This window comes from Macaca mulatta, chromosome 8, assembly GCF_049350105.2.
Source record: "Macaca mulatta isolate MMU2019108-1 chromosome 8, T2T-MMU8v2.0, whole genome shotgun sequence".
Lineage (NCBI taxonomy): Eukaryota > Metazoa > Chordata > Mammalia > Primates > Cercopithecidae > Macaca > Macaca mulatta.
In genome coordinates, this window is record NC_133413.1 from 150,022,445 (window position 1) to 150,050,113 (window position 27,669).

Consider the following 27,669-nt stretch of genomic DNA (forward strand, 5'->3'; position numbering starts at 1 on the left):
AAGTTATCTCCAGGAAACTGCACAGGGAGAGCCTCTCATCAAGGCCAGACTCACTGGGGAATCTTCTCCCAGGCCCCACGGCATCCTTGTGCTGGGCCCTTCCCTGCGGCCCAAGTAAGCTCAGCCTAGGGCCACCCGGTATCAGCAGCTCCCACCCACGCCCGACTGAATGCCCACACCCTGGCACCCATGAGTGGCCTGGCACTGCCTGTTTCCAGACTACACGGGGCAATGCACCCATGCTGTCCTGACACAAAATGCTGCCTAGAGCTTCTGCTTCAAATGTAGAAACCAAGTGTCCACCCCACAGTTCTCTATATCACACAGCTCACCCTGCTCACCTGAGCAGACCAGCCCAGCCCCACCTGAGCAGCTCACCCTGCTCACCTGAGAGGCTCACCCCAGGCCCACCTGAGAGATTTACCTCAACTTCACCTGAATTTTCACCCCAGCCCCACCTGACAAGCTCATCCCAGATGTATGCCTGTCTTCCACACCTCTGACAAACACCAAGGTGCACTGTGTGCCCATCAGCCGCAGGTAAAGGCCTCTCACCTTCCTGAGTGGGCTGCACCTCACATGTCTGACAGGGCCAGTGATAGCCAATGTCTATTTCACAAGTAGGCATCTCTTCCTGCCAGATGCCCTGCAGACTCACAGAGGCCTGGCACCAGCAGGTGGCCTTGGGGACCAAGATCACACATCTAAGCCTGAGTGAGAAGCTCCCCACTCAGCAGGATGGATCCCTAACCTGTCGTCTTCCATTAAAAGCAACAGCTTTAGTTCAAAAGGCTGCAGCCTGTCCTGCACCTGCCCAGTGGTCCCGAGGCACAACCAAGCAGAAAGATGTCACCCTAAACTGCTCAGCTCTCAGCCGCTCCTGCTCTCGGGGAACCAGAAGTACAAGCCAGCATCCAGCCAGCCTTCCCTGAGCACCTGCTGTGGGCCTGGCCAGGTGCAGGGGAGCCTGAGACCAGCAGCCCCTGGGGAATCCGGATGGCTACTCAGGAGACTGAGGCACAGTGGGCTGGGGAGCAAAGAAACAAGTCCTTTGCTCAAGAGGATAAAGGACAATTGGGGAAAAGAGGAAGGCAGAGCCGGACACAGGGCAGAAGTTGTGGTCACAAGGCCTGGGCAGGGCTGGAGGATGAAAAGGGCTGCGAGCTAAAGACCTGGGTCTGACTCTGCAGGGGATGGGGAGCTGCTGGGGTCTGGGGCAGGGGGAAGATGGCAGCCATGGGCTTTTAAAGGTCATTGCAGTGGTGGAGTAGAAGGTGATGTCCCAGGAAGCCATAGTATCCCAACAGAACTGAGTTGGGGAAATCTTACTCCTTGAACGAGCCAGGGCTTGTATTTGAGTCCATACCAATCCAACACAGAGACACCTTGAATGCAGCCTGGGGCCCCCAAAGCCCCCGGCTTGACACCATCCCAGCCCCCGTCCACTGGATGGTAGCAGCATTTCCATTTCTGAGGAGCATTTCTCAGTCAGAGGGGGCCTCAGGTGGCCCCTTGCTAGGACTGGGGCCATGAGATTAGGATCAGGGGTTGGGCGGCAGCAGAAAGGGGGGTGGTGAGGAAGTGGTGAGGGGAAGTTGAAAGTGAATTTGCCGAGAGTGGACAGAGCACAACCAGACCCAGGTGACTGTCCCCTAATGAGCGTGCCCAAATGACCACCGTCACAACAAAGCTGCCACTCGTCAGCTCCTGGGTGGAGGAGGCGAGGAAACCTTTCAGATACATTTCCTCCCATCCTTACAAGGACACAAATTCTGAGCTCTCCGTCCCCATTTCATAGATGAGGGAGCCCAGGCTTAAGGAGTGTGCCTGGGATTGGGCTTCTGGGATGGGGCACAAGCCAGATGTGAGCCACCCTGCAAGGCACTGGCACCCCGGGCCTGCCTGCTTCCCAGCTGTGTGCCTTCACAAGAGAGGCCACAGAGGAGCCCCTGAAATCCTGCCCAGGCAACAGATGGCATCATGGCCCATTCACTGGATGGCTGACCAGGGGTAGGGTAGGGACCTGCCACCCAGTCTCCAGATGCCTGGCCCAGCATCCCTGACACCAACATTCCACCCACCACCCGCCACCCCAAGCTCCAGCCCACCCTCCTCTACTCCGGCCCCCTCCCTCCACCCCATTGCCACCTACTGGTCCCTCCCAGGGCTCAAGTTGTGATAAGGATGAGGACGACTCAGGGCAGGTCCACCCCACTCACCTAGTACCACCTTCGAGCAGCCACTCCTCGGCCAGGGTCTTCCATCACTCAGGGCTGGTTGACTCCAAGACCCCATGCAAGGGCATGGTTGGGCTGAGGCCAGCAAACTGTGAGCTGGAGGGACTTTCAGGCCCCGAGGTTGACATCCGCCCACGGTGTCCTGACAAGCCAGGCCAACACACTCACAGATGCGCCTGAATTTTCTCATCTTCCCTGCCATGAATTTTTCCATCAACCATCTCTTCCTTTCTTGGTCCCTAGCACATAATTCTGCTTTGTGCTGAAGTGTCAATGGCAGGGTTTGTATTCGGGACCATACCAATGCAAGACAGGGACACTTTTGCTTAGTAGCACAAAATGGAAGTATATGTGCTCAAAACAAGTTAATGCAGGAAGGGGCTACCCAGAAAAGCTAGTATACCAACTGAGGACATTAACAGAAGTATATTGTGTAGACAAGAGGAGATGATGGTCAGCTCTCCCTGAATGCTCAGACTGGACTGGGAAAGCACACACAGGCTAAAATTGCTCAGAGGAGAGGAACTGGCTACAAATGGCATTATTGGAAGAAACTCGGGAGCCCAAGGCTATCCCCAAATCCCTACAGGCTGTTACAGAACAGGAGGGAGGCCAAGCTCCACTCAGCCCTCCCTTCGGAGGATCATAAGCTACACAGTGAGTGCCCTGACCTAAAAAGGGAGAGCTTTCTACAGGTGGAGCCCCAGGTGGGGATGGGAAGAAAAAGAGACCCTCACGACAAAATCCCTTGAGGAAAGGGACCCCAGACTCCAGGCTCCTTCAGGCTGGCCATGGCAGGGTGCTCCATCTGGAGGTGGGAAGGACCCTCCTCCAATTCTCGGGCCCCAGAATTCCTCTGCCTGTGGGGCTCTCTCAAGAATGCCCACTGCCTTTCTTTTATCAGCCCAGCCTACCTGGGCTGGTTGCCTCCTAGTTCCTGGGGCTCTGCTGAGAACCAGCATTGTATCTCTTTCTCCATGTTTCCCTCATCCTCTGGGTGGCTGGTGTACACACAGCCCGGAGCTGCTTGCTGCAGTCTGAGTCAGAGGGGCCAACCCTCTGGGACCAGCTCCCTGGGCCACTGTAGCATGCCGTTCCCACTCCAGGCTCAGCTTCGCATCTGTGGGCTAAAATCCCTCTCATTTTCCAGGTTTAAGCCCCCCATGTTCCAGTTTCTAAATGTACATCTGCTGGTTCCTCCTCGGGTGACCACTATAGAGACAAGCAGCCCCTTGAAGAGAAGCCACCCCAACCCACATGCACACACCTCTCCTCACCAGATCAGAACCCCACAAGAGACCATCTCAACATTCATCTAAACACATCCACCACCACTTCATTATGTGTTACATAATGAGCTCTTTACCACTGGAGGCATTCGAGATGACTAGTGTGGGGGGTTCTGGGGTGCTAGTAATGTTTTGTCTCTTGTTCAGAGTGCTGGTTACATGGACAAGATTTCCTTATGAGAATTCACTGAGCAATACATTTGTGAAATGTGCACTTTTCTATAAGAACGTTATACTTAAATAAAAATGCTTAAAAATCACGAGTAATTGGGATTGGCTCACCATTTACAGGAAGGAGATGGGGCTAGAACATCTTGGAGATCCTTCATGGAGGCCACTGAGGCATTAACACTGAGGCTCTAGTCAGGGTACTGTGCCTGCTCACCACTGTGTGCCTCCCACCAGCACAGGGCTCCCACCCAGCACATGGAAAGACAGGGGCAGAAATCCATCCAATAAGCAAGTGAGTTGAGGACCCACTGAGCACACAAAGGAGAGAGGGAAGGAGGGAGGGAAGAAGAGAGGGAATACACAGAAGGATGAATGGGTGGATAAATAGACGGATGGATGGATGGGTGAGTGAGTGGGTGGATGGGTGGGTGAATAGATGAGTGGGTGGGTGGGTGGGTGGATGGATGGATGGATGGATGGATGGATGAGTGGGTAAATGGATATAAATGGGTAAGTGGGTTGGTGGGTGGATGAATGGATGGATGGATGAGTAGGTGAATGGGTAGATGGATGAAGGAGTGGGTGGGTGGATGAATGGATGGATGGATGGATGGATGGATGGATGGATGGATAAGTAGGTGAATGGGTGGATGGATGAAGGAGTGGGTGGTTGGATGAATAGATGGATGGATGGGTAGGTGGGTAGGAGGATGAATGGGTGGATGGATGGATGGTGGATAGATAGATGGGTGGAGGGATGCATGGTGAATGAATGGATTGATGGATGTGTGGATGGGTAGGGGAACAGATGGATGGTGGATGGATGGGTAGGTGGATGGATAAATAGTGGATGAATGGTAAATGAATGGATGGATAGATGGGTGGGTGGACAGATGGATGGTGGATGGCTGGATGAGTGGGTAGATGGGTATATGGATGGGTGAGTGGGTAGGTGGGTAGATGGGTGAATGGTAGATGGATGGATGGGTAGATGAATGGTGGATGGATAGATGGATGGTGGGTAGATGAATGGTGGATGGGTGAGTGGATGGGTAAATGGATGGATGGATGGATGGATGGATGGATGGATGGATGGATGGATGGATAAGTGGGTGGATGGGAGGATGGATGGGGATAGATGGATGGATGTGTAGATGGGTGGATTGATGGGTGGCAGATGTATGGTAGATAGCTGGGTAGGTGGGTGGATGGATATGTGAATAAGCAGGTGCATGGAGGACTAAGTGAGTACACTGTAAATGGAGAGATGGAGGTGTGAATAACCGCTGCATGGAGGAAGAGGCGTATACTGAGGCCTGTTTCACCTACTGCTCTGACCTCCTTAGACTCCACTGATGAAAGTGACCCAGGAAAGAGTAGGTGAAGGCAATGGGTATCTCCAACTCCTGGGTCTCACCTGATTCCCACCCCTCCTCAGAGCACCATGCTGGGTGTCTCTGCATACCGAGATGTCTCTTTGATGTACCCCAGAATCAGAAGAAACCCCACTTCTGCCCCATTTCTTTGCCTCATCCATGACATCTATAAAGAGGCAGTGCTTCCTACAGGGCCCAGGGCTAAGTGAGCCCAGGTCTGAGAAGGGTCTGGGGGAGAGGAGCTGCCCACAGGCATCTCCTGGCTCACCAGCGTGGCCAGCTACTCTGCTGAACATTACCCAGGAGGCCCTACTCCTCTGGGTCCACCCCATGGAGCACTGGCAGCCCCTCATCTGGGTCTGCTGGGCAGTTTTACCGAAGGGTAGAGCTAAAAAGGGAGAAGGAAAAACATGATGGACTACTCTGCGAGCCCAGCCCTGGCCCCAGGGAAAACACCACGGTTGGAGCCTTCGGTAAGGAGATCCCAACTGCATCACAGAGTTCAAGACCTTCTGCCTTAGTGTGCGTGGCCTTATCTGCCTCAGTTTCCTGATCTATAAAGTGAGGGAGGTGAGTGCATGCGTGTGGAGGCTCCGTGCTCCTCTGGCACCAGCCTGTGGGGTCTGCTTGGGGCTGCTTGTATTCTGCAGCCCTTCGAAGAAGCCCACTCTGGCCCAGGCATTGTCCTGGCCCTGCAGGGAAAACACACACAGTTAGGGCCTGGAGCAGAAAACATAGTGCTTATTAAAGAAAAAGGCTGGGACTGAGGGAGGCAGTGAGAGCAAAGGCTGGGAAGACTTCTTGGAGGGCAAGCACCTGTAAGATGGGTTCAAAGAGCCAACCAAGGAGCACACCCCTGCATGTGTTAAGCAGGATGGCAGGGAACGGGTTCAAGCAGCCACTGGGGTTAGCTGCCCCTGGACTGCAACCAACTGTTTGGGTTTCCAGCTCCCTCCTCCTTGCTCAAGGCCAGACCTTATCTTGTCATCTAGACTGTCCCCAGAGCCTCAGAGCCTTGGAGCAGCACAGGCCAGGCAGGGCCAGGTGCTCGCACAGAGTGTGAACTGTATACCAAAAACCACACCAAGAGTGCCAGGAAAAAAATGGAAAATGCTGTCTGTTTCACAAAAAGTCTGTTGAAGGTGCCGTTTATGAATGAGAAAAGGAAGCTATCCCAAGGCACTCTGTTTCCAGCAGGTACAGGCCTGGGGGCAAGGCACCTCCAGGAGCCCCAAAGCTGTTTCTCAGAATGTACTCTGCCCCCAGCCAGTCAGCTCAACTCCCACAGCAACCACTCCTAGCTTCAGCTGGGCCTGAGGTTCTGGGGAAATACTGCCCCTGATGTACGGCTCCCCTTCCTGCAAACTGTAGCAGGAAAAGGAAAAACCCACCTCTCCTTCCCTGCCCAAACCCGATTTTAAATTGTCCTCCACACTCTGCAGATGAGACCTGATTTCTAAGCATGGTTTCTTCTTTTTTAATGATCCTGAAGGTGATAACAGCTCAGGTCACAGATGTCAGATTGGAAAAAGAAGTGTCATGGAGACTGCAACTCTGTTAGATTGTGGGGAGACGCTAAAGCGCCTACTGTAGGAAGTTCACACGTATGTTCCCGGGGTCCCTTACACAACTGAGCTTTAGCCCCAAGCAGGCCAAATCCAAATAAAACTCCTCCACCCCTGTCCAGACCCTGGCCCAGCACTCCTGACTTTCATCACTTCCACCAACAGGTGGTGGGTTGGGGGTTGGGGGGCAGATCAGACTGAACCCCTAATCAAAAGGAAACTACAGGGTAAATACGAGGGTCTCCCATGCAAAGGTCTAGCACTTCACAAGTTTAGAACTAAACATAATCTCTGCGGAAATAGCTACAAGTGGCACAGACATCAAAGGAAGCAAATGGGGAGGAATGGAAACAGAGCCTGATAAATGATGTAACTGAGTTTATCCTTTGCGGGGCCCAGCTGGACTCCCGTTCTTCCCTGGTTATGACAGTGGTCACCATGTCCTGGGATCCCCAGAGAGCCGGGGCGAGACTCAGGGTAATATCCCTCCAAAGCCTTTTAGGAAGGCGCGGCCACAGATTCAACGCGAAGTGGTAATTACATACGTTTTAAAAATCCATCTCACAGAGCAAGCTAATAGCTGCATCTGAGAAGAAGCCTTCATTCGTGGCTGCCCAGCACTAGCGGCTCCCGTCCCAGCCTTGGAGACTTGGACAAAAAGTTAAAGCACGCTCAAGAAATAGCTCAAGGTTAGATTAAAAATCAGAACGCCCATGAAGATTAACCTGACTCATTAACATCACTGCCCAATAGCAGACAAATCCTTAGAGGGCAAGGCTTGGGACCGGGTTTTGTTCTAGGCCTAGGAGCACCTTAATTTGCATTTATATTAAAAAAAGAAAATAACAGAATTAACTGGAAAGGTGTTTTGTTTCCTGTAAATTTGAGCTCTTCTGCTAAACAGCTTCATACGGCAGAGAGCGGAGGCTCAATCAGGCTTCGTCCAAGAGCGCAGATTCCATTCCTACTAAGCGCCAGCCACACTGTGCCTGGCAGCTGCGGCCCACGGAATCTCACCTGGACCTTAAAAGTCAGCCTGTCAGGTAGTTATTGTGAGACATCCCTTCTACAGGTGGGGAAACTGAGGTCAGGAGTTGGGGAATGCCCTCCCTATGGTCTTTACACTACAGCAGAATTCAGATTCCAAGTCAGGTCTGTGGGTTCCAAGTTGAATGTCTTTCCACAACAGGATAGCTATGTTAGTGTCAGAGCTGTATTTTATTCACACACACACACACACACACACACACACAATTTTTTCCCAACCTTTCTTTCCAGAAAATCAGTGGAAAGCCCAAAGAAGGAAGCAAGGAAAATCAGCGAATTCCTCAGATGGCCTCTGGTCCCTTGTTCGTACAAGTCCCACAGCCCTGAGCGAAGCCGACAGCCTCCATTAAGCTACACTTCCCTTGACAGCTTCTCTTTGGAGTTTTAACCGTGACAGGCATACACCCAAAGCTACCAATCAGAATCAATCACAGAAACAGACCTCAATAAAAACTTCATCAGTCTCAACAATGTATTTCTTAAGGAAAACTGGCACATTTCAGGGTTTGCTTTTAACACCAATCCTCTCCTCAATGTTGCAGCTCAACTCTCGGGATCAGCCAAGCATTTTATGTGCCTGTTTTACTACTGGAAGCCAGTATGCTAGCCAATTTCACCTGTCTTCCATCTTCAACCCGAAAGGCATGTTTAAGGGGCTTGGGGCTTTCTCCTCTCCCCAGGGGTGGCCAGTTTCAGAGGCGTATTTCTTACTCTCCAGCTCTCCAGCACACAGGCCCCTGTCCTCCAGAATCACTGCCCTGTGCATCTGCGTGCCACTGCCACAGTTTAAAGCCAGAGATGATGGGAATGACTGGCCCTCTCAGATGCTGGAATCACAGTGTGGGAAGGGAAGGAGTCATCTGTATTTGGGGTGCTGGGCAAAGGGCGTGGGGCAAGCAAGAGCCAAGCTGATTATGTAGATAACAGAAGGACAATTTCCTTCACAAACAGAAAAACCTGCACCAATGAATTAAACATTTAAAACAAGATGACTCTCTAAAAAGTATTTTCAACCAAGAAGGAAAGACAAGCCGTCCTGTGCTGGCGCTTCCTGTTGCATATGGCACTGAGAAATCCTGTTTTTTCAGTATGCAGAGATTTCCAGACAAAGAAAAATATCAAGAGGGAAATTAGAAGAGGAGGTCCAGAGAAGGGAGACAGGAGGAGCTGGGAAGGAGGGAGGGGGGAAGGAAGAGGTCCCTGCCCAGGGCACAGGAGTGTCAAGCCCTGAGGGGTGCAGGAAACAGACCACCCCCACTAACACACTGGCCTTGGCAGGTCCAAGGAGATGGCCCTAGAGAGGCAGCCTGCCTCACTGGGGCAAGTGAACCACAGAGAAACCACCCTGCCTCCTGCCATGCAGGGTATCCACAGCGTCCACCCGGATGAAGGGACCTGCCCCAGCTCCCACAGGTCTCCAAGTATAACGTCTGGGAGTCCTCCCAGCCCCCAGCCCTAGAGGGGACACTGCCCTCGGGACCCACCAGAGACCCTACTCTGTGAATAGCGCCCTTGGCAGTGGGGCTGGCAGGCATCCCTGCAGTTTACCAGCTGGACCCCCTCTCGTGACTGAGGCTCAAGTTCCCTGGTTTGTGGGCAATATCTAGACTGGCCTTTCCCATTGTCACAGCCTAGGGAGTGGGCAGGTTCTGCCCTGCCCCCACTCTCCACCTCTACTGAGAGCAACTGAGGGGCTGCCACCCCCACCGCAAGCACCAGAGAGCAAACTCTCTCCTCCCAGGGGCCTGGGAAGTCCAAGCTCCAGAACTGGAACTCAGGGAGAAAAAGGACCCGGGGAAGAAAGATGAAATCTGAGCTCAGCGAAGCCTGCCGGGGGGGTCCAGGGGTTACGGAGGGTCAGTGCCTCCCATGCCTCAGGCGCACTCCCCTGCCACCTGAGTCCCTCTGGGAGCCATGGGTGCCAGGCCAGCCCTCTCCAACTCCCAGAGAGGTAGTAAGTGTAAGGCTCTAGAGCCCCGCGCAGCCCAGCCCGCGCCGGGGCGGTGGGTGGGTGGGTGTCTGCTATGGGATTATTCTTAGCGCTCCACTCTCTTCGCAAAAGTGGCGCCTCCGCCCTCCCGGCTCAGGCACACTCGCTCGGGGCTCGCACGCCCGGCCCAGACACCAGCGCGGTGGAGAGCACCGGGTGGGGTCCCCGAAGGGTGAGGCTTGGAGGCGCCGCAGAGGTGGGGGCTCCCTAGAGAGGAGGGGGCGCTGCGGGAAGGCCCCCAAGGGAGGCTGCGTTTAACCCTCGACGCCCTGCACCCAGCCCTGCGCCGCGCGCTCAGCCGCCTCCCCGGACTCCTCCCGGGGCGCGGGAGCCCGGCGGCGCGCCCAGCCCTTACCTATGGTGGTGATGACCGTGATGGCAAAGTAGAAGGAGCCGGCGAATTTCCACTGGACGCCGGCGCGGTGCGGCTCCGACTGCAGGATCACCAGCTCCAGCTGCCGGTAGTCCTCGCTGCTGATGTTGTACTTCCCCTTGATCCGGATCTCCTCGGCTTTGAGTTTCTCCTCCTCGCGCATCTCGTGGTCCGACTCGAGGGCGTCGAACACGGCGGCGCCCACCAGCAGGTAGGTGAAGGTGCAGACGATGAGGGACAGAGTCCGCACGTTCTGCCTCTTCATGGCCGCCAGCAAGGAGCCGGCGCGGGGGGCATGTCCCGCAGGCTCACAGCCGCGCGCGTCCCACTGCAGCGCCCGGCGGCCGCCGCCGCCTCCTCCTCCGCCGCCGCCGCCGCCTCCAAGTTGTAAGCGGCGGCGGCAGCAGCAGCAGCAGCAGCGGGGAGGCGGGGGGCGGGGAGGCTGGGGGGGGCCCCCTCCGCTGGGGCCGCCACAGCCACCGCCACCGCGAGGCGGCTGGCGGGGCAGGGGCGGCGCGGGCCCGGGCTCAGCCGAGAAGGCGGACAGGCACAGGAGGCTGCTCGAGCGCCGGGGCCAGGCGTCCGGGAACCCGGACACCCTGCGCCAGACCCGGCCGAAGCAGCCCGCCCCACTGCGCAGGGCCATGCAGGGCGGCCCCGCTGGGTACCGCGCGGGCCTCGCTGCCCTCCGCACCCCGCCCCCCGCTCCCGCGGGAAAAGCAGGGACGGGAACCGGAGCCAGAAAGCGGCCGGAGGGCGGCCGCGGGGCCCGGTACCCCTGTGGGTCCAGCTCGCGGGTGGCGGCGCCCAGCAAGGAGCCTGCAGGTCCGCGCGCCCCGCGGGACCTGCTTCCCCTTTTACCCCTCCTCGCCCCCTCTCGGTGGTGGGGAGGAAAAGTTTGCGAAGTGGCGGTGTCTCTGGAGTCCCCTGCAAGAGGGGAGGGGGCCGAGCAGGTGCAGCGGGCGGGGCAGCCGGCTCCCCAAAGGTCCGCGCGCCTAGCGCCCACCCGGGCGCGCGGGTGCGCAGCGGGGTCCCCGCCGGGCGTCGGCCGGTGCGCGAAGTTTGCTCGGCTCAACCCCCAAAGCACGGGAGCGGGGCGCGGCCCCAGGACAGCAGGGACAGCGATGGAGCGGCTTCGGGGGCTGCCGGGGGACAGCGCGGTGGCGGTCAGCCAGCCCGCTCCTCCGGGGGCGGCGGGCGCGGCGGCGGCGGCGGGAGGGGTCCCGCGGGCCTCGCGGAGCAGCTGGGCGGGCGCGGGCGCATGAGCCGCGCGCGAGTCCGGGCCCTCCGGCGTCCGGGCGTCCCGGGAGGCGGCCGCGGCGCTGGTCTGCCCCGGGCGCTACGTGCGTGCGCGCCGTTGGGAGCCCGAATGTGTGTGTGCGCGTGTGTGTATGTGCGTGTGTGTGTGTGTGTGCGCTTGGCAGCCCCGCTCCGGCGGGAGGGCCTCGGGGAGTGGGGGCCGGGCTACGCCGAGGCCGGGCCTCCCTCCCTCCCTCCCGCAGCCTCCAGGGCGCGCCACCTCCCGCCTGGTCCCCAGCCAGTTGGCGAGGCTGCTGTGGCAGCTCCCGCTGCAGACCCAGCGCGGCGCAGGGCGCACGCGGAGGGAGCCCGGGAGGGGCGGCCTGAGCCGCCAGGGAGGGGGCGGGGGCGGAGCCGCCGGCGGGTTTTGGCGGGGGATGGGAGGATAAACGAGGCTGCTTGGGTCCTTCTAGCCCCGCTCCCCAAGAGCGCGAGCAGCCCTGGAGGGTGGAGAGTTTGAGGGACTAGGGGTTGGGGGAGGAAAATGGGATTCAGCCCGAGATGGCAAGCTGGCAGCTTCAGGCAAATCGGGCGGAGAGTGGGGAGCAGAAGGGGAGGGGGCCATGGGCACACAGGAGCGCGGCGGCAGCGGTGCACGAGGTCTCCCACACCCCCCACACCCCACCTAGCCACCCGGCGCGGGAGCGTGTCATTGGCCAGGGACATGGCCTCGTGGAGTGGTAGGGTCCCGAGGGCTGCCTCGGACCCCTGGCCTCCCAGCGGCACAGCCCGCTTGGGCCAGCACCTGCAGACCTGAGTCGTTTCCCTGGAGAGAGCTAAGGACAGCATGGGCGGCCAGTTTTGGAGTCAGGACAGCGGGGAAAGACATCGCAATCCCCCGACCCAGTACCCTCTCTGTTGCTTTACTGAAGAAAAAAAAAAAACCAAAAAACAATATACACACACACACATATATATATATATATAATCACTCTTTGGTTCCCCACAGCTGGGCGCAAGGTGCGTCCTGGATGCAGCCCTGAGCCACGCAGAAGCCCCCTCAGGACCACCTGGGGTAGGAACACGAGGCTCGGGCCGGGGCGCACCTATTCCCTGCTTCCAGATGAGCCCTCTCCAGGCTTTATCTCCTTCCCATTTCAGCCTCCTTTGCCTCCTCCCCCTCCCCGCCCTCTCCGTTTAGGCTATCGAGGGGCTTTCCCTTGACCACCGGCTTCCTGAATCCCGCCTGGAGCAGTGGAGCTCCAAACGGACAGACCCAAGCCTCAGAGACCCCGGGGCTCCCCTTCCTCTCCTGACCCCAGCCAAGGAAGGGATGGAGTGGGAAAGGGTCGCCTGGCGGCGGGTTAGCAGCTGGCCAGGGGGTGGCTGGGGAATCAGACCTAACCCTTGCGCACCTCGCGGGCTCTAGGAGACCAGCCCCTCTGTGGGTCGCCCTCTGGAGCGGTGCTCCGGCTCCCCGGCCTCAGGGACCCCGGGCCCAGCGGGTCTGGGACCCCAGTGCTTCACCGAGGTCCCCCAGCTGGGACTCTCTGCACCCCACTTCCAGGGCTCACGGGTGCCCACCAGGGAAGGGGAGCCCGCGCTGTGGGCTACGTCTGAGCCGTCAGGTCCCCGCTGGGTCTGCGGGCGCGGGGCGAGGGAGCGGGGAGCCCCACCCCGAGCAGGCACTCTCCCCAGATTCATTTTGGAAACCAAAGCCCCCGCGCTCGGCAAGTGAGCCTGGCTGCCGGGTGAGTCACCGCGAGCGGGCGACAAGGATTCCCAGCAGCTGGTAATTAATTGCGCCGTGGCTCAGCCCACGACGGAACCCCAGTCAGGCCTCCCGCCGCCCTGGCAGCGGCGCCACCCCTGAGTCACAGCCGTCGGGCCTCCGCGCGGTCCGGAAGCCGCCTGCCCGCCTCGGCGCCGCCAGGGGGCACTGGACTCCGACCCACGGGGCGGCCGCGCAGCCGGCCTCGCTGCGGGGAAGTCCAGGCTGTCCCCGCGGCAGCGCGGGCGGGGGAGGGGCGCACCGGCAGACGCCGCGCTCTGCAGAGCCACTTAGATTTGGTTTACGGAACTTCATTTGCATACAGCCTTTCAGGAAAGCGCAACCGCTGTGTGCGTACTGGAAGGACCTCTGAGATGAATTACTCCAAACCCCTTGTTTTACAGATGGGAAAACTTCCAGCAAGACAGGATCACGTGCCCAGGATCCCACAGTGATTCCGATGTGGAGCCAGTCCTGGAAGCTTCTCCCTGGCTTCTGTCTAGCGCTCCTTCGAGGACCCCCACTGCTTTATGGCCCCAAGCTTAGAGTGCCTTGAGTGGCCACCCACCAGTCCCCAGACGCTGGTTCTTCCTCTCTTCCACCTGTGGGAATAGACCCGTGGACTCAGGTCCTCCCAGGCAGTGTCTGAGCCTTGAAAGCAGAGGGTTCCTGGTCCGCCCATCCACACCCCACATGTGCCACCTTCCAAGGCTCTGGACCTGCGGGTGGAATGGGAGCTCCTTGGAGCAAAGCCTGGGGCTCAATCAAGTATCTTCCCTACATCCCCGGCATTCATCCCGGATGGTGTGTGCCACACGGCAGCCCAGAGAGTCTGGCTGGGGGCGGTGCCTCTGGATGCCTGCCTCCCTCGCAGCCCCTGTGGGTCTGGGTGTCCCAACTCTAGCTCCCCCTGGAGAAGGATGTGGAACTGAGGTGTGGCCAGAGTCCAGAATTCCCCAGGGCCACGATGATTGGCTGGACTTGGACGTGTGAAGGTGCACCTCCACCAATCAGAGTCCTCCTCTGGTTGGTTATAAAGCTGTCAGCAGATATGTGACCTGAGGAGGGAGGCGGGTCCTTCCTGACTCTTTGAGAACCCCAATGCAGGCACGTGGCACACATGAGAGCCACCCAACTGGGGTGAGAAGGTGCATTCTCTTGTGGGCTTAAGCCACCGTCAGTTGGTCCCAAGCCTGCCCGGTGCTGCTGGTGCCCTTGTGCTGTGTTCACAGCCTGTCTGCGCCCTCCAGCAGCCCCAACATGGGCCTCCCTTGGACCTCAGTTTCTGTGAAAACAGATGTACCTTATTAGCTAATAAAGAACATCATGGTTTTATAACTCTATCTGCTTGCTGCCTACTTGTTTGCTTCGTTCTTTACACACAGTGGGTGTGCCTGCAGCCCCTGTTCTTACCCAGAGAGGCCCACCAGTTTATCCTGGTCCCACACTAATGGAGGACCCAACTCCCAGGTCAGTGTTTCTTCCACATCACCGCAGTGCGTCTGGGCCAAGGCGGGCTGTCTGCTTCTCCACAACATCCTGATTCCTTGGGTATATTTAACGCTTTGTCACATTAATGCCCACATCTTTGAAAAAGGTAGGGGTGCCCATTTTACAGATGGGGAAGGCTAGAGAGGCAAGTGGGGCCATAGGTGGGTTCACTGATCCTGGTGTACAGCCTGCCCTTCCCTCCACCTTTGCCTGGGGCAGACATTGCTCATTGATCCCAGCACTGTCTTTGGCTGGGGTCTGTAACAGCTGGAGAATCTTGCACACAGGGGTACACATAAGGCCGTTCCTGGATTTAACACTGACCTGTTTACTTTCAAGGAAGGTGAGGCACCAAGGAGTCCAGTGGCCTCAAATCACAGAGAGAGGCTGTGATGAGTCTCCCCTTCCTCAGTGGCCTCCCTGCCAGATGTAGAGATTCCTCACTGCTCCTAGCTGATTTCTCAAGGCCAGTGACATTTGCACAGTTGATGGTACAGTTGATAACTTTAGACTTCCAGTGTCAGATTCCAGAGAAAAGCACTCCCAAGACAGGCAGCCATGCTCATCCAGGGGTTCCCAGCCTCCTCTTCAGAATGTGAACAAGTGTGTTCTGTGGTTATACAGTTTGAGAAACACTGGGTTAAATAGGGGCAGGTGCAGGACTTCTCAGAGCCTTTGTTCTGCTAACAGGCATGGTGACCCCTAGACGCTGTGAGCAGCGTTTCCCAAACTCATTCAGCTGCAGCATCAGGTCCTGAGGACTGTGCGTTGGGGAATTGCTGGCCCAGCCCAGATACCTTTACTGGGAGGCAGGAGGTCTTAGTTCCGCTTCTGGCTCTGCATAGACAAGCCCTGCACCAGTTCTGGTCCTTCAGCCACCTCATTGGCCCTGCTGCCTGCAGCTGAACCTCCTACTGTCTTCTCCGCCTGCCACCAGGGCCACCTTCTTAAACAGGCTGACTCTTGGTGAAAACTGTCCAGGAGCCTGTGGGTCAAGTCTAAGCTCAGCCTGGCATTCCCATCCCGATATCTGGCCTCCATGACCTCTCTCACCCAGCCCCTCTTCCCCATCTCTTAGGATTCAGCTCTGGCGGTCTCTCCTCCAGAAGTTTCCCTGCCCCTACAGGCTGGACTAGACCCCTGTGTCCCTGCATATACTCCTGGCAGAATACTTCTATCACAATGACTCATTTGGGGACTGCCACTCTCCCCCAACAGACTGTCAGCTCCTTGAGGGCAGGGGCCACATCTGACCCAACCTGGCCACAAAGGGCCTGCCACACAGTAGGTGCACAATGAATATTTGATGAGAATGAAAGAACAGGGTTTGGTTCAATCATCAGTCATCGCTCCTTGTGAGAGCTCTCACAGGAAGGCAGAAGAAGTAGATGCAGGAGAGCCAGGGAACACAAGGCTGTGCATATGGCAGAGATGGCCCAGGCCATGACTGAGAGAGTCCCCAAGGTTTAGGCCTTGGCTCTAATGTCTGTGGGTGTCCAATATAGTGAGGAGGGAGGAAAAGGAGCAAGACAGACAGAGGTGGAAGAGAAATAATAAAGCAAAGAGAAAGAGGCTCAAATGGTGAAAAGAGAGGGGAGTGGGGCTACAGGTGGGCTCACTGATCCTGGCATACAACCTGCCCTTCCCTCCACCTCTGCCCAGAGTAGACATTGCTAATCAATCCCACCACTGTCTCCGGCTGGGGTCTATTACGGCCTGAGAATCTTGAACAGGGGTACACATAAGGCCATTCCTGGACTCAGCACTGACTTGATTCCTTTCAAGGCCCCAGCTGAGAAGGCAAAGAAGATTTTAAACCCAGTGTGAGAGAAGAGAGGAGCCAGGCGGGAGTGGCAGTGATGGTGTATGCGGCATGGAGAAAGGAGGCCCCTGTGTGCTGATCCAGGTGACTGCATACGTCTCAATCACCTGCTGGATGTGGAGCCAGAGCTGGCACATTCCCTGCTCTAACTTGAGTCTTCAGGATAAGACTCAGAATAAGACTTCAGGATAAGACTGTGAGACTGTCACTATCATTCCCACTGGCCAGTGACAAAGCCAAGGGTCTCTGAGCGTACAACAGTTGCTGTGGGAGGAGTCCTTTGAAAGGCACTGCCTCTGTAGGACCAGGAGTTGAGGAAAGGAGTGTCCTTCTTCACCAGGCACAGGCCACAAGGGTTTGGGCCAGTGTGGCAACCAGAAAACTGAGATGGAAGACGGAGGGGCGACCCAGGCCCTGGTACACAGTAGGTGCTCAGAACTTGTTTCATTGGCTCCCTGATAAATCCAAAAATGACAAGAGGAGTCCCCAGGACTCAGTTAGTGATGAGGTGAGCGCCAGGAGGAAGGGAGGCAGGAATCTGGCTCAGAACTTCTGAGAGACAAGGGGCAGAGCCAGCAGTGGAAGAGGGGAACCGAGGCCAGGCCTGACTGAGCTCAGGCGACCTTTGAGTTATTAGACCTCCAGCTGCCCAGGAAGTGAGCGGGTGACTTGCGGACATGAGCCCAAACTGGATGGGGTCTCTCCCTTAGATGCCAAGCCCTGGTGGTCTTCCTGGGCATTTTCAAGCTCAAAGCTTCTTGGTGTGCCAGGGGGTGTCCTTGTGGCCACATGGGCAAAGGTGCTGGCATGGCTGACGCCCACACTGCACAGGAAGAGGATGGGAGGCGGAATCGGGCCCAGAGTGGGGTGGATCTGCCCCAGAGCTAGGGGACTTTTAAGAGCAGGGATTTCATTTGAATAGATGATGAGCAGATCAGTCCCAGACTCAAGATCACATAGCAAAGGAAGGAAAAGCCAGGCCAAGCCCCCCTCCTTCAAGGCCCTCTCCGCTTAAGCCAAGGACGCCCCCCCACCAAGCTGCACACATGCACTTGCCCTTGCTTTATTAGAGGAAATCTGATTAGCGGATATCAGGCTTCTTAATGCAGCCTGAACCACTGCCCATCTCCACGCCTGATCCATAAATAGCTGCATTGCATTCCCCACGGAGCACAAGCGGCTGCCAGGATCAATCGGACAATCTGCAGAGGCTCTTCTGGCCAACACATCCCAAGAGGGGCTGCAGTGGGTATGAAACCTACGTCGCCATGAAGGTCTCATTAACTGAGGTGAGGCAGGGTTGATACTCCGGGGATACCCTGCTGTTCCAAAGCAAGGGGGTGGGGGGGCGTGGAAGGACAGTGTGTGTCTCTGCCCACAGGCTCTCACTGCGATCCAGGGCTGGGATAAGAAGCTGGGCCTCTTGGGCAGCAGGGAACACATTTCTGTCCCCAGCTCTCACTCTGGGTGCCCTGGGCACAAATCAGAGGCTGCCAGGCATTTGTTGCTCTGATTAATAAAATAGATGTGGAGACAGCATAGTGACTGGTGGCCAGGAAATGGCATTGGTCCCCTTTCCCTCAGTCACCTACCCCCACCCAGTGCCCAGAATAACAGGATATTCGTAGTAAGGGGATGTTTGTTGGACCCAGCTCTCCTGTCTTCTTAAAATAAAGATAAAAATAAAAATGTGCTCTTAAAAACAAAGATCACAGCGTGTTGAGACCTCACTAGCTGTGAGGCCAGGAAAGCCACCCAGTCAGGTCTCCTTGTCTTGCACTTGGAGATGAGATGGGATTCGCCTGCAGGGCTGCTGAGGTTACGGAGCCGGAACACCTGTAAAGTGTCAGCACAGGTGAAGAGCCAAAGCAAGGCCTGGACCCTGGGTCTGAGGACTCTCCCTCCACAGCACGAGCCTATCCCTGAAGCACACGCCTGGCATCCCCAGCTTCTCTATCACCAGAATCCTTGGCTTTCCCCAGATGATCTCTGGAGCCCCCTTGGGCTGTGGGATGAGCATGGCTTCCCAGTCAGGCCCAGTCCCAAACTCGATGTGGTCACCTGTGCCCTGTGTGACCTTGGGCAAGTGAGGGACCCTTTCTGTGCCTCTTTTGTTGTTGGTGAAACAAGAAGAAAGAGCCGGTCCCCTGCCAGGTGAAGTCATGATACGAGGCCGCACAGCTCTGGCAGAGGCCCGGGTGCCCAGTGTGCACTCAGCCAATGTTGATTCTCTTCCGAGTGTAGAGGGCATGCTGCCCTCCTCTCTCCACCTAACTGCCCGCCAGCCAGGGAGCGGTGCCAGCCGCCACACGCTGACGGTGGAGACGCTACTACACAGCCGGCTCCCTCCCCGCGGGAGCTAACTTTAGCCCAGTCACGTGGAGCATTCGTTGTGCCTATGCCGAGAGTTTACAGATCCCTGTGGAAGGTGTTTAAATATTTTCCCTTTTCAGAAGCCTGGTTGTCGCCTCTGCCATTTTCACCTTTGTGTGGCAGAAGGTATTTCTGCAAACGCAGCCGAGGTGGCAGCAACTTCGCAGCGTGATGCGGCATCCCTGCACACGCCGTTGCTATTTCGGGGACGCACAGGTGTATCATTTGTATCATTACAGGCGCTGTCAACTCCCAGAGAAAGAGAAGAGAGGACTGGGTGCGTTCAGAGGCCCCCAAAGGCCCCCCCAAGCACTGGCGCTGTCCCAGGATGCCTTCCTGGACCCCAGGCTGTTCTGAGCCACGGCCTTAAGAGCTCTCCACTGCAACAGCATCTGCCCTCAGCACTCGTCACTGTCACCTGGAGCTTCCTAAGGGCAGGGCCTGTATCCGATCCATCTGTGTCCCCTGGCATCCAGCACAGCACCCAGCACAGGGCCGGATAACATTTACCAAACTGAATTACCTCCTGGTGGCCTCTGGAAGTACACGGGCTTCAGAGAGCCTTCTCTGCTCCTGAGCTGCTCTCTGCTCCCTTCACTTGCTGGCAACATGAGGTTGATGGGAGATGGCAGGTGTGGGAAACAGAGGCCCATGGGATCATGTCGGGGCTGCAGGAGCCCTGGTCAGCTCAGGCTGGGGGGTCCCAGCAGGCTTCCCGGTAGAGGGTCTGGTATTGGTCCCCAGGCAGGAAGATGGGCAAATTCCCGGCTCACACAGTTGCTGTGAGCATTGAGCCAACACAGGCGATGCCTCTAGGATGTGCCTGGCTCACAGCAGGGGCTCATCCAAGTTTAAGTCCCTTCCCATAGCGCAAGAAGGCAGGTTGCCAATTAGGTATCTTCCTCATTTGACAAATGAGACTCTGGCACAGAGAACTCTAGGGACTTGCCCCAGGTCACGGAGCTAACTGTCTGTAAAAGGGGACACCATGCACCTTCCGGGTCCCCAGAACCCAGGTCCAGGCCGTCCTGAGTTCCCCAGGGTGTCTGATGCAGCTCAGAAACCCAGTTCTTCCCACTGGTATCTACAAGGGGTACTGGGGACCAGGCAGCAGAACCTGCAAGGTCCCTTCTCGCACAGAGCAGACATGCTCATGCACAGATGTGCAACGAGTCAGTTAACCGGCAGGATAAGCTGAGAGGATGATTGCAGGGAGATGATCAAACAGAAGGCAATTATTAGGAGGCAGTGTGTGGTGTAGGGGGAGACCTTTGGGATGCACCTGTCAGGGAAGAGTCCCCAAGGAGATGGGATTTGAGCTGAGGCCTGAATGACAGAGGGAACAGCGGATGCAAAGGCCCTGAGGGCGAAGAGCTTGGCATGTTCAAGGAAGAGCAAGGTGGCTGATGTGGCTAGGGTGAGGGCAGCCAGGAGAAGTGTCACAAGACAAGATCAGAGGTCAGCTTTCCTTGGCCCCAAGGAAGACAGGAGGCAGGGCTAGATTGCAATGGTTCCTGAAGGCATAGGCAGGACTGGACTTCCCTTGTGCATTCGCAGAAATGTGCTCTGTGCTTTGTGTAGAGGAGGGTGCTGAGGTATGGAACACCTTGTTGGATGGGTATGGGATCTCAGCACCCACATCCCTGCTGGCCTCTGGGGCACAGGGACCTGGGACCTAGGGAGCTCTCTGATAGTATTTCTGATTCTGGAGGGAAAAAGACCCCCAAGAAATGGGTGGCCAGTTCAAGCCATCATGACGGCATCACTGATGACTATAAATATGTGCAGGTTATGGTGTGCATGGCTCAGGTTCAGCTGGGCAACAGCTGAGCCACAGCTGAGCCTCCTTTGCCACGCTGACCACCTTCACAGTGTCAGGGTCCACTCACAGGGACCAGGGGCTGCTGGGGTGAGTTTGGTGAAGTTCCCACAGCTGCTTCTGATACCAACTGCCACCAGCTGGCCCCCAGTACCTTGGAACAGAAATGGAGAAGTGTCCCTATTTCTCCAGATCTCTCCCATCACCACTCCAATGCCTGAAGTCTCTTTAATGGTGGCAGGTTGAGTCATGGACCCTTTTTAAAAAATATCATGTTCCTTTTCTTCTTTTTCAGATGGAGTTTCACTCTTGTCGCCCAGGCTGGAGTGCAGTGGCACAATCTCGGCTCACTGCAACCTCTGCCTCCCTGGTTCAAGCGATTCTCCTGCCTGAGCCTCCCGAGTAGCTGGGATTACAGGCACACGCCACCACACCCAGCTAATTTTTGTATTTTTAGTAGAGACAGGGGTTTCACCACGTTGGCGAGGCTGGTCTCAAACTCCTGACTTCAGGTGATCCACCCACCCAGGCCACCCAAAGTGCTGGGATTACAGGTGTAAGCCACCACACCCGGCCCTACCCTTTCTATTTTTGATCACAAAATTAATACCTTTTAACACAAAAATTTGAAAAATAAAGTATACATTTAAAAACGACTCCAAATCCTAAGGATTTTGCCTCTGGGGAAGTCTGGCAGTACCATTTTAGCGGTTGTGGGGGCCAGCTTCAGGAAACATAGACTTCACAGCCCCAAGTCAAAAGCTGAGTTCAAGGGAGCCATGGCAATGCAAAGGCAATGGAGCATTCAGGGGAGGAGGTCAGAGGAGGCCCCAGAGAGGAACAAGAAACACTGATGCCCCCACCAGCCCAGCTGAGAGGTTGTGTCTGGGCCCAGAACCACCATCCTCTGCAGCAAGCACATCTTGAGTGGTGCTCCTGTTTTGGGGGCACTTCCTACGTTCCCACAGTACAGCCCAGGATGGGACCAGGCAGAGATTCCTGTCTCCATTGAACACAGGGCTCAGCCCGAGGCCAGAGAGCTGGTCTGGGATGTGTCAAGAGCAGAAGCCCATGCAACCAGTCCAGGCCCCATCTGTCCCCAACATGGTCAGCCTCCCTGGGCAAGCCACATTCTATCTGATCCTGGCTGACTCTGACACGACTCCGGAGGTACCCAGAGGGGGTTAGGAGAACTTCCTGAGCATAAGGTCAGAGACGGTGCCACCTCCTGGGACGTCAGGAGGCATCAGACTGGTCTCCCCTGGGTAGTGACAACTCTGCAGTCTGGAGCACTGGTGAATATTCCCCAAATCAAAGCCAACTTGAGCATGGGCACTTCAGGACCGCCATGCTTGAGGGAGGATGTGGCTGGAAAGAACACCTTTTGCAAGGAGGGAGGCAATATTGGTCAAGAACCCAGGCTGTGCCCTTGGGCAGACCTGGTTCAGATCTTGGCCTGAGCACCAACATGTCCTGGGGTGAGGGCCCTGGACTCAAGAGCTTCAGGCTTTTCCCTTGCAGAATGGATGTAATGAAGACTCCTTGCTAATCAGGCAGGGCGAGGGTGGATGAAAATCTATAATGTGGGCCATGTACTGCACTAGTTCAGTCTCTGACCTTAACTCAGGAGAGCACAAAAGAGTGGGCTTTGAGTCAGATGGTCCTGGTTTGGAATCCTGACTCCACTGTGTACCTGCTGTTTGGCTGTGGGCTGGTCACTTCGCCAGACTGAGTGTTGGTTTTCCTGTCTTGAAGTAGGGATGGGTGCATGTTTTCCTCTTGACAGAGTCCCTGGCACAGGGAAGCACTGATTGGATGTGAGCTGGTGGTGTCTGCCTCTGTCCTTAGCCTCGAACCTCACTCTGTAGCAAGCTACTCTTGCTTCTCCTGCCACAGGGGCACCAGTGACGCCTACACGCCAGCAGTCCTGGAGACTCCAAATCCAGCCAGGTAAAGGTGGTAGCAGGAGGATCTGGGCATCAGGGGGGAAGAGGGGAATGTGGGGAGAAGCAGGGGAACTCCCCCAATAGAAGGGAAAGTGAGCAGGTGGTCAGACAGACAGAAGAAATGGCAGAGAAGGCTTAACCCAGAGTGAGGTTCTGTGATTCTGGTCCAAGCACCTCCTTGGTGCTTCCACTCCAGAGTCCTCCCTCTCCCAGACTAGACCTTAGAGTTCAACAGCCTCAGGACCAGAGGAGAAAAACACATGTTCATTCTTTCTTGACACAAACATCTGTTAAGCATCTATTTGGCCAATTCCCGGTCCCGGTACTGATGATACAAAGGTGAGGTGGGCACCATCCCTGCCCCCTGGGAGCTCATATTGCTGACAACACATGTTCATGTTGCCATCACCATGGCCATGGTTCATCATCAGCAACAAGGCCCCCAGGTCAGCTTCAAACACATCCCCTTCCCCACTCCTTGTATCCTTGGCCAATCTGACTTTCAGCCAACCCAGCACTCATCTCTACTATGGCTTTGCCATCTCTTCTGGCATCATGGTAAGTATGCAGGAAAAAGATTCAAGGCCAGGCCCTGGGGACCACAGCTTCCTTCATCTTTCCCTCTGTCTTCACCCGGGGCCAGGCCTACATGCTGGTGTGATAGTTCTCCAGCCTCTCCCAGACCCTCCCATTTTCTCTGAAGGCCTCCTCCCTAATCAATTTCTCTCTACTGGGTTCAACTGCATCTCAGCATCTTTACCCAGGGGCATTTGGCAATCAGACCTGCACCCTCAAGAGCTGATAAAGAAAAATTATAACATGTAAGGGGCCACCAGTCAGAGAGGAGAACAGTTACACCTAGAGAAAGGGCGCTCATATCCTATAGGTTTCTGAATCAATCAGGATGGGATAGGTTATGCAACAGTAACAAAAGATTTCAAAAAGTTAAAAATCGATGGCTTAAAACAGCAAAGGCTTATTTCCTGCTCATGTGAGTCAATGGGTGGCTTTGCAGGTAGCTCTGTTTCCTGGGGTCCCTCCCAGACAGGCCAGGCTCTTCTGATAAGAGCCTCATGATCCCTGGCAGGGAAAGGGAATGTGACAAATGCTGCAATGGGTTTGAAAACTTCTGCCCAGAAGTCCTACATCACTTCCAATCTCGTTTCCTGGCTGCAGCATGTCACAGGGTCATGCCTGGGGAGTGCAGTTTGGCTTCCCACCAAGCAAAGACCTTGACCCAAGAATCCTGTCCCCAGGCAAGCTTCCCCTCACCTGGGAAGGCAAATGAGAGAAGTTTGAGAGTGTGCTGCCTGAATCACCCACATCTCCCAGCTGAGGAAAAGACTTGGGAGAAGACTCAAACCCAAGAACAAATGAGACAGAATAGAGGCTACGAAATGAAGAGAGATGAAAAGAGAAAGACACAGTGGTGAGCAGCAGACCTTGATATGTGGATAAATTAAATCACAATGAATAAGGATAGACCTGTCTCAGACTGCACAGCAGAAGTGCTGAGTAAGGGCTCCTGAAATAGGAGGTCCAGACTGGAAGGGAAAATTCTGATGATAGGCTCTTCATAAAAGTCACAGCTCAGCAGCCTCTAGGAGCTGAGGGGAGGGGAAGTTAGACGTTTTCCAGAGTTTCATCCTTGAAGGGGAGGGGAGAGGAAGAAAATAAAAGAACTCTAGAAGTGTCACGTTTTTAGACCAAAGAATAATAATTATGGAAGAAATAGAACATCTTGTTGTGTGAAATAGTTGGCATGTTGTTTTCAGCTAATAGTAGAGAAATCTGTGCCTGGTTACATAAGATGGAAAAGGAGGTGGCTTTGAAAGCAATGGGAGGATATGGTAGGGACTTCCTAATTAACAAAGGGGAAGAAATGGAAGGAAGAACAACTTAATCAGACCATCAAAAATGAGAGAAAGGGAAAGGACAAAAAAATGGCAAAAATCAACAAAAGAATATTGTAGGAATTACATTAATTAATTAAAGTTAATACTCTAAATGAAAAGAAGTGAATTCTCCCATTAGAATACAAACACTGTCATATCGGGTTCAACAAGCAAAATGAACAAAAAAAGAGATAATAATAAGCCATGTATTAGAAATACACAGAAAACGGCTGGGTGTGGTGGCTCATGCCTGTAATCCCAGCCCTTTGGGAGGCCGAGGGGGCGGATTGCCTGAGGTCAAGAGTTTGAGACCAGTCTGGCCAACATGGTGAAACCCCGTCTCTACTAAAAATACAAAAAAATTAGTAGCTGGGTGTGGTGGTGTGCGCCTGTAATCCCAGCTACTCCAGACACTGAGGCAGGGGAATTGCTTGAACCAGGGAGGTGGAGGTTGCAGTGAGCCGAGATCAGACCACTGCACTCCAGCCTGGGGCAACACAGCGAGACTCTGTCTCCCCAAAAAAAAAAAAAAAAAAATATATATATATATATATATATATATATAAAATGTATATATATAATTTATATATGTGTGTGTGTGTGTGTGTATATATATATATATAAAATGAAGCAATATATAGCCATAAGCCTGTATGGGGAAAAAAAGAGGAACAAATATATAAAGCAAAAAATACTAGGAAAGAAAAGAGAATTTGATAAAAATAAAATTATAATGAGAGATAACTGCATACTTCTATCAGACATGGACACAGAAATACTAGACAGGGAAGCAGCAGTGTGATGTATTGTATGCCTACTGATTGAATCATAGTTTGAACAAATCAGATTTAAAGAGGCCATTTGAGGAACAATTAGGGGAATGTGAACGTAAGTGGAGTTTTAGAATGCCATAGGACATTATTGTTCTTTTCTCATGTGCAATAATGGTATCATGGTTATGGGGGGAAGCACCCTTTGTTATTAAAGGTGGATATGTAAGCATTTAGGAGTGAAAGTCCATGAAGACTATCATTTACTTTTAATACCCCAGTGAAAAACAATATAGCAATATACGCACAGTTATTGGATCTTTGCAATGTATATGGTGTTCATGATACTTGTTTCTCTGCTTTTCTGTACATTTAAAATTTTTTGAGAACAACCAGCTTCAAAGAATGACATCAGAATTGAAAAATGCAACAAACAGATGTGACCATCCATATGATATACAATGGACAGAATACTTTTATTTGTTTGTTTAGAGATGGGGTCTCACTATGGTGTGTGGGCTGGTCTCAAACTCCTCGAACAGCTCCAGCGATTCTCCCACCTCGGCTTCCTGTATAGCTGGGACTATTGGTGCATGCCACACACTATACCTGGCTAAAAATCAGTATATGATAGAAACTAAAGAACATTTTACCAAATTCAAGGACACAAGAACAAAGTTTTGCACAGGCCATGTGCTTCTGGCCATATCCCATATAAGTAGAAATAAATAATTAAAAGGGAGCAAAACAAGAAAAATGCTTTACTTAAAAATTTAAAATATCCCTATATAATCCTTGGATTAGAGAGAAAATCAAAGAAAAAATTAAATACTATTTGGAAAACAAAGAAAAAGAGAAGCTTTCCTATTAAAAGATAGGGAATGGGCCGGGCGCGGTGGCTCAAGCCTGTAATCCCAGCACTTTGGAAGGCTGAGACAGGCAGATCACGAGGTCAGGAGATCGAGACCATCCTGGCTAACACAGTGAAACCCCGTCTCTACTAAAAAAATACAAAAAAAACTAGCCGGGCGAGGTGGCAGGCACCTGTAGTCCCAGCTACTTGGGAGGCTGAGGCAGGAGAATGGCGTAAACCCGGGGGGCGGAACTTGCAGTGAGCCAAGATCCGGCCACTGCACTCCAGCCTGGGCGACAGAACGAGACTCCATCTCAAAGGGGGGAAAAAAAAAAGATAGGGAGTGAAGTTAAGACTGTTTAGAAACATCCAGCCTTAAATGTCTTTATTAGAAGGGGAAAAAGACTAAACATAACATTATTTTACTACCTGTTTCAAGAAAGGAAAAGAAACAATAAAAGAAACAAGAAAGAGGGAATTCACAAAGATAAGAACTGAAATTGATGAAACAGAAAATTAAAAAATAGTGTAAAGAATAAGTAAATGCAAAAGCTGGTTCTTTGAAATGGCCGATAAAATAGAAAAAAACTCTCATGAGTCCAGTTACAGAGAATGAAGAAAGAGACCGAAATTAGACAAGATTAGGAATAAGAATGCAGAGATAACCAATATAACTACAGATACAGGGGAGATAAAAAATAATTATGACAGAATATTATATGCAACTCTGTGATAACAAATTGAAACCTCAAGGAAATGGATGATTTTCTAGTAGAATTACCAAAATCAATTCAAGAAAAAAATGGAAAATTCTAATAGACCAATTATCATTTGGAGAAGGTGATGGGAGATCTGTCAGTGAAAGGCAGCAGAATCAGACAGGCTTACAGCTGAGTTGTACCTAATTTCTAAAGAACTAATCATTTCAATGTTGTTTAAACTATTTTGAGCCATAAAAAAAGAAGCAAAACTCCCTTATTCATTCCATGCATCTAGAATAACTTTAGTACGGGTAATATGCGTTAATGGAAACCACACATGAATGGCACTTATAAGTTAAAAGTTTCTAAATAAAATACTACCAAACATTAATAGAATCCAGTAACATCTCAAAAAGATAATACACTACCCTATGAGGTTTATTCTGGGAATGCACTGTGTGGTTGGGGACCCTTGGCCCTGGGGACACTGTAGGATATTGTCACCCCTCTTCTCCCAGCATCTTTTGGCATGACAGAGGCAAGTAGATGTTAGGCAATGGTTACTAGTGCATTGACGAGCTCAAATTAACAAGACTAGAGAGATCCAAGACATCCAACGGAGCCTTAATATCTTTTAGGAAATACCAAGATTTTATACGGAAATTTTACTGGGTTTATTTCCAAAGCAGGCTCTAAACAATGATATTGTTTCAGCATCTTTTATACATTCTATAAAACCAATTCCTTTCCCTTATGATTTGAAATACACTGTGGGAAAGGCTAAGGGAATTTTCCTGTGTTTGAAGTGAGCAGCACTGTGCACACTGCTATCCTGAGCATGAGATATACCTACTATCACTGAATTCTCTGTAGGGAGAAACTCTGTAGGGAGGCGATACTATGAACACTGAGGCTTGGAGAGGTGCAGTGACTTCCCAGGA

At 53.7% G+C, this 27,669-nt stretch overlaps 1 protein-coding gene and 1 long non-coding RNA gene across 4 annotated transcripts in view; one reads left to right on the forward strand and one right to left on the reverse strand.

Moving 5' to 3' along the window:
* KCNK9 (potassium two pore domain channel subfamily K member 9) overlaps window positions 1-11,568 on the reverse strand; it is a 110,254-nt gene extending 98,686 nt beyond the window's left edge. For 2 of the 3 annotated variants that reach the window (XM_077944065.1, XM_028852946.2), the window contains exon 1: window positions 10,031-11,568. In XM_077944065.1, the coding sequence (XP_077800191.1) occupies window positions 10,031-10,694 (664 nt within the window). In that variant the 5' untranslated portion in view covers window positions 10,695-11,568. The remainder of the gene's footprint in view (window positions 1-10,030) is intronic. The other variant, XM_077944064.1, reaches the window with a different exon arrangement.
* Window positions 9,291-14,399, forward strand: LOC144330857 (uncharacterized). Its single transcript, XR_013397441.1, has 2 exons — window positions 9,291-10,259; window positions 13,463-14,399. It is a non-coding gene; the product is annotated as an uncharacterized LOC144330857 (long non-coding RNA).
* Window positions 14,400-27,669: the final 13,270 nt, after the last annotated feature.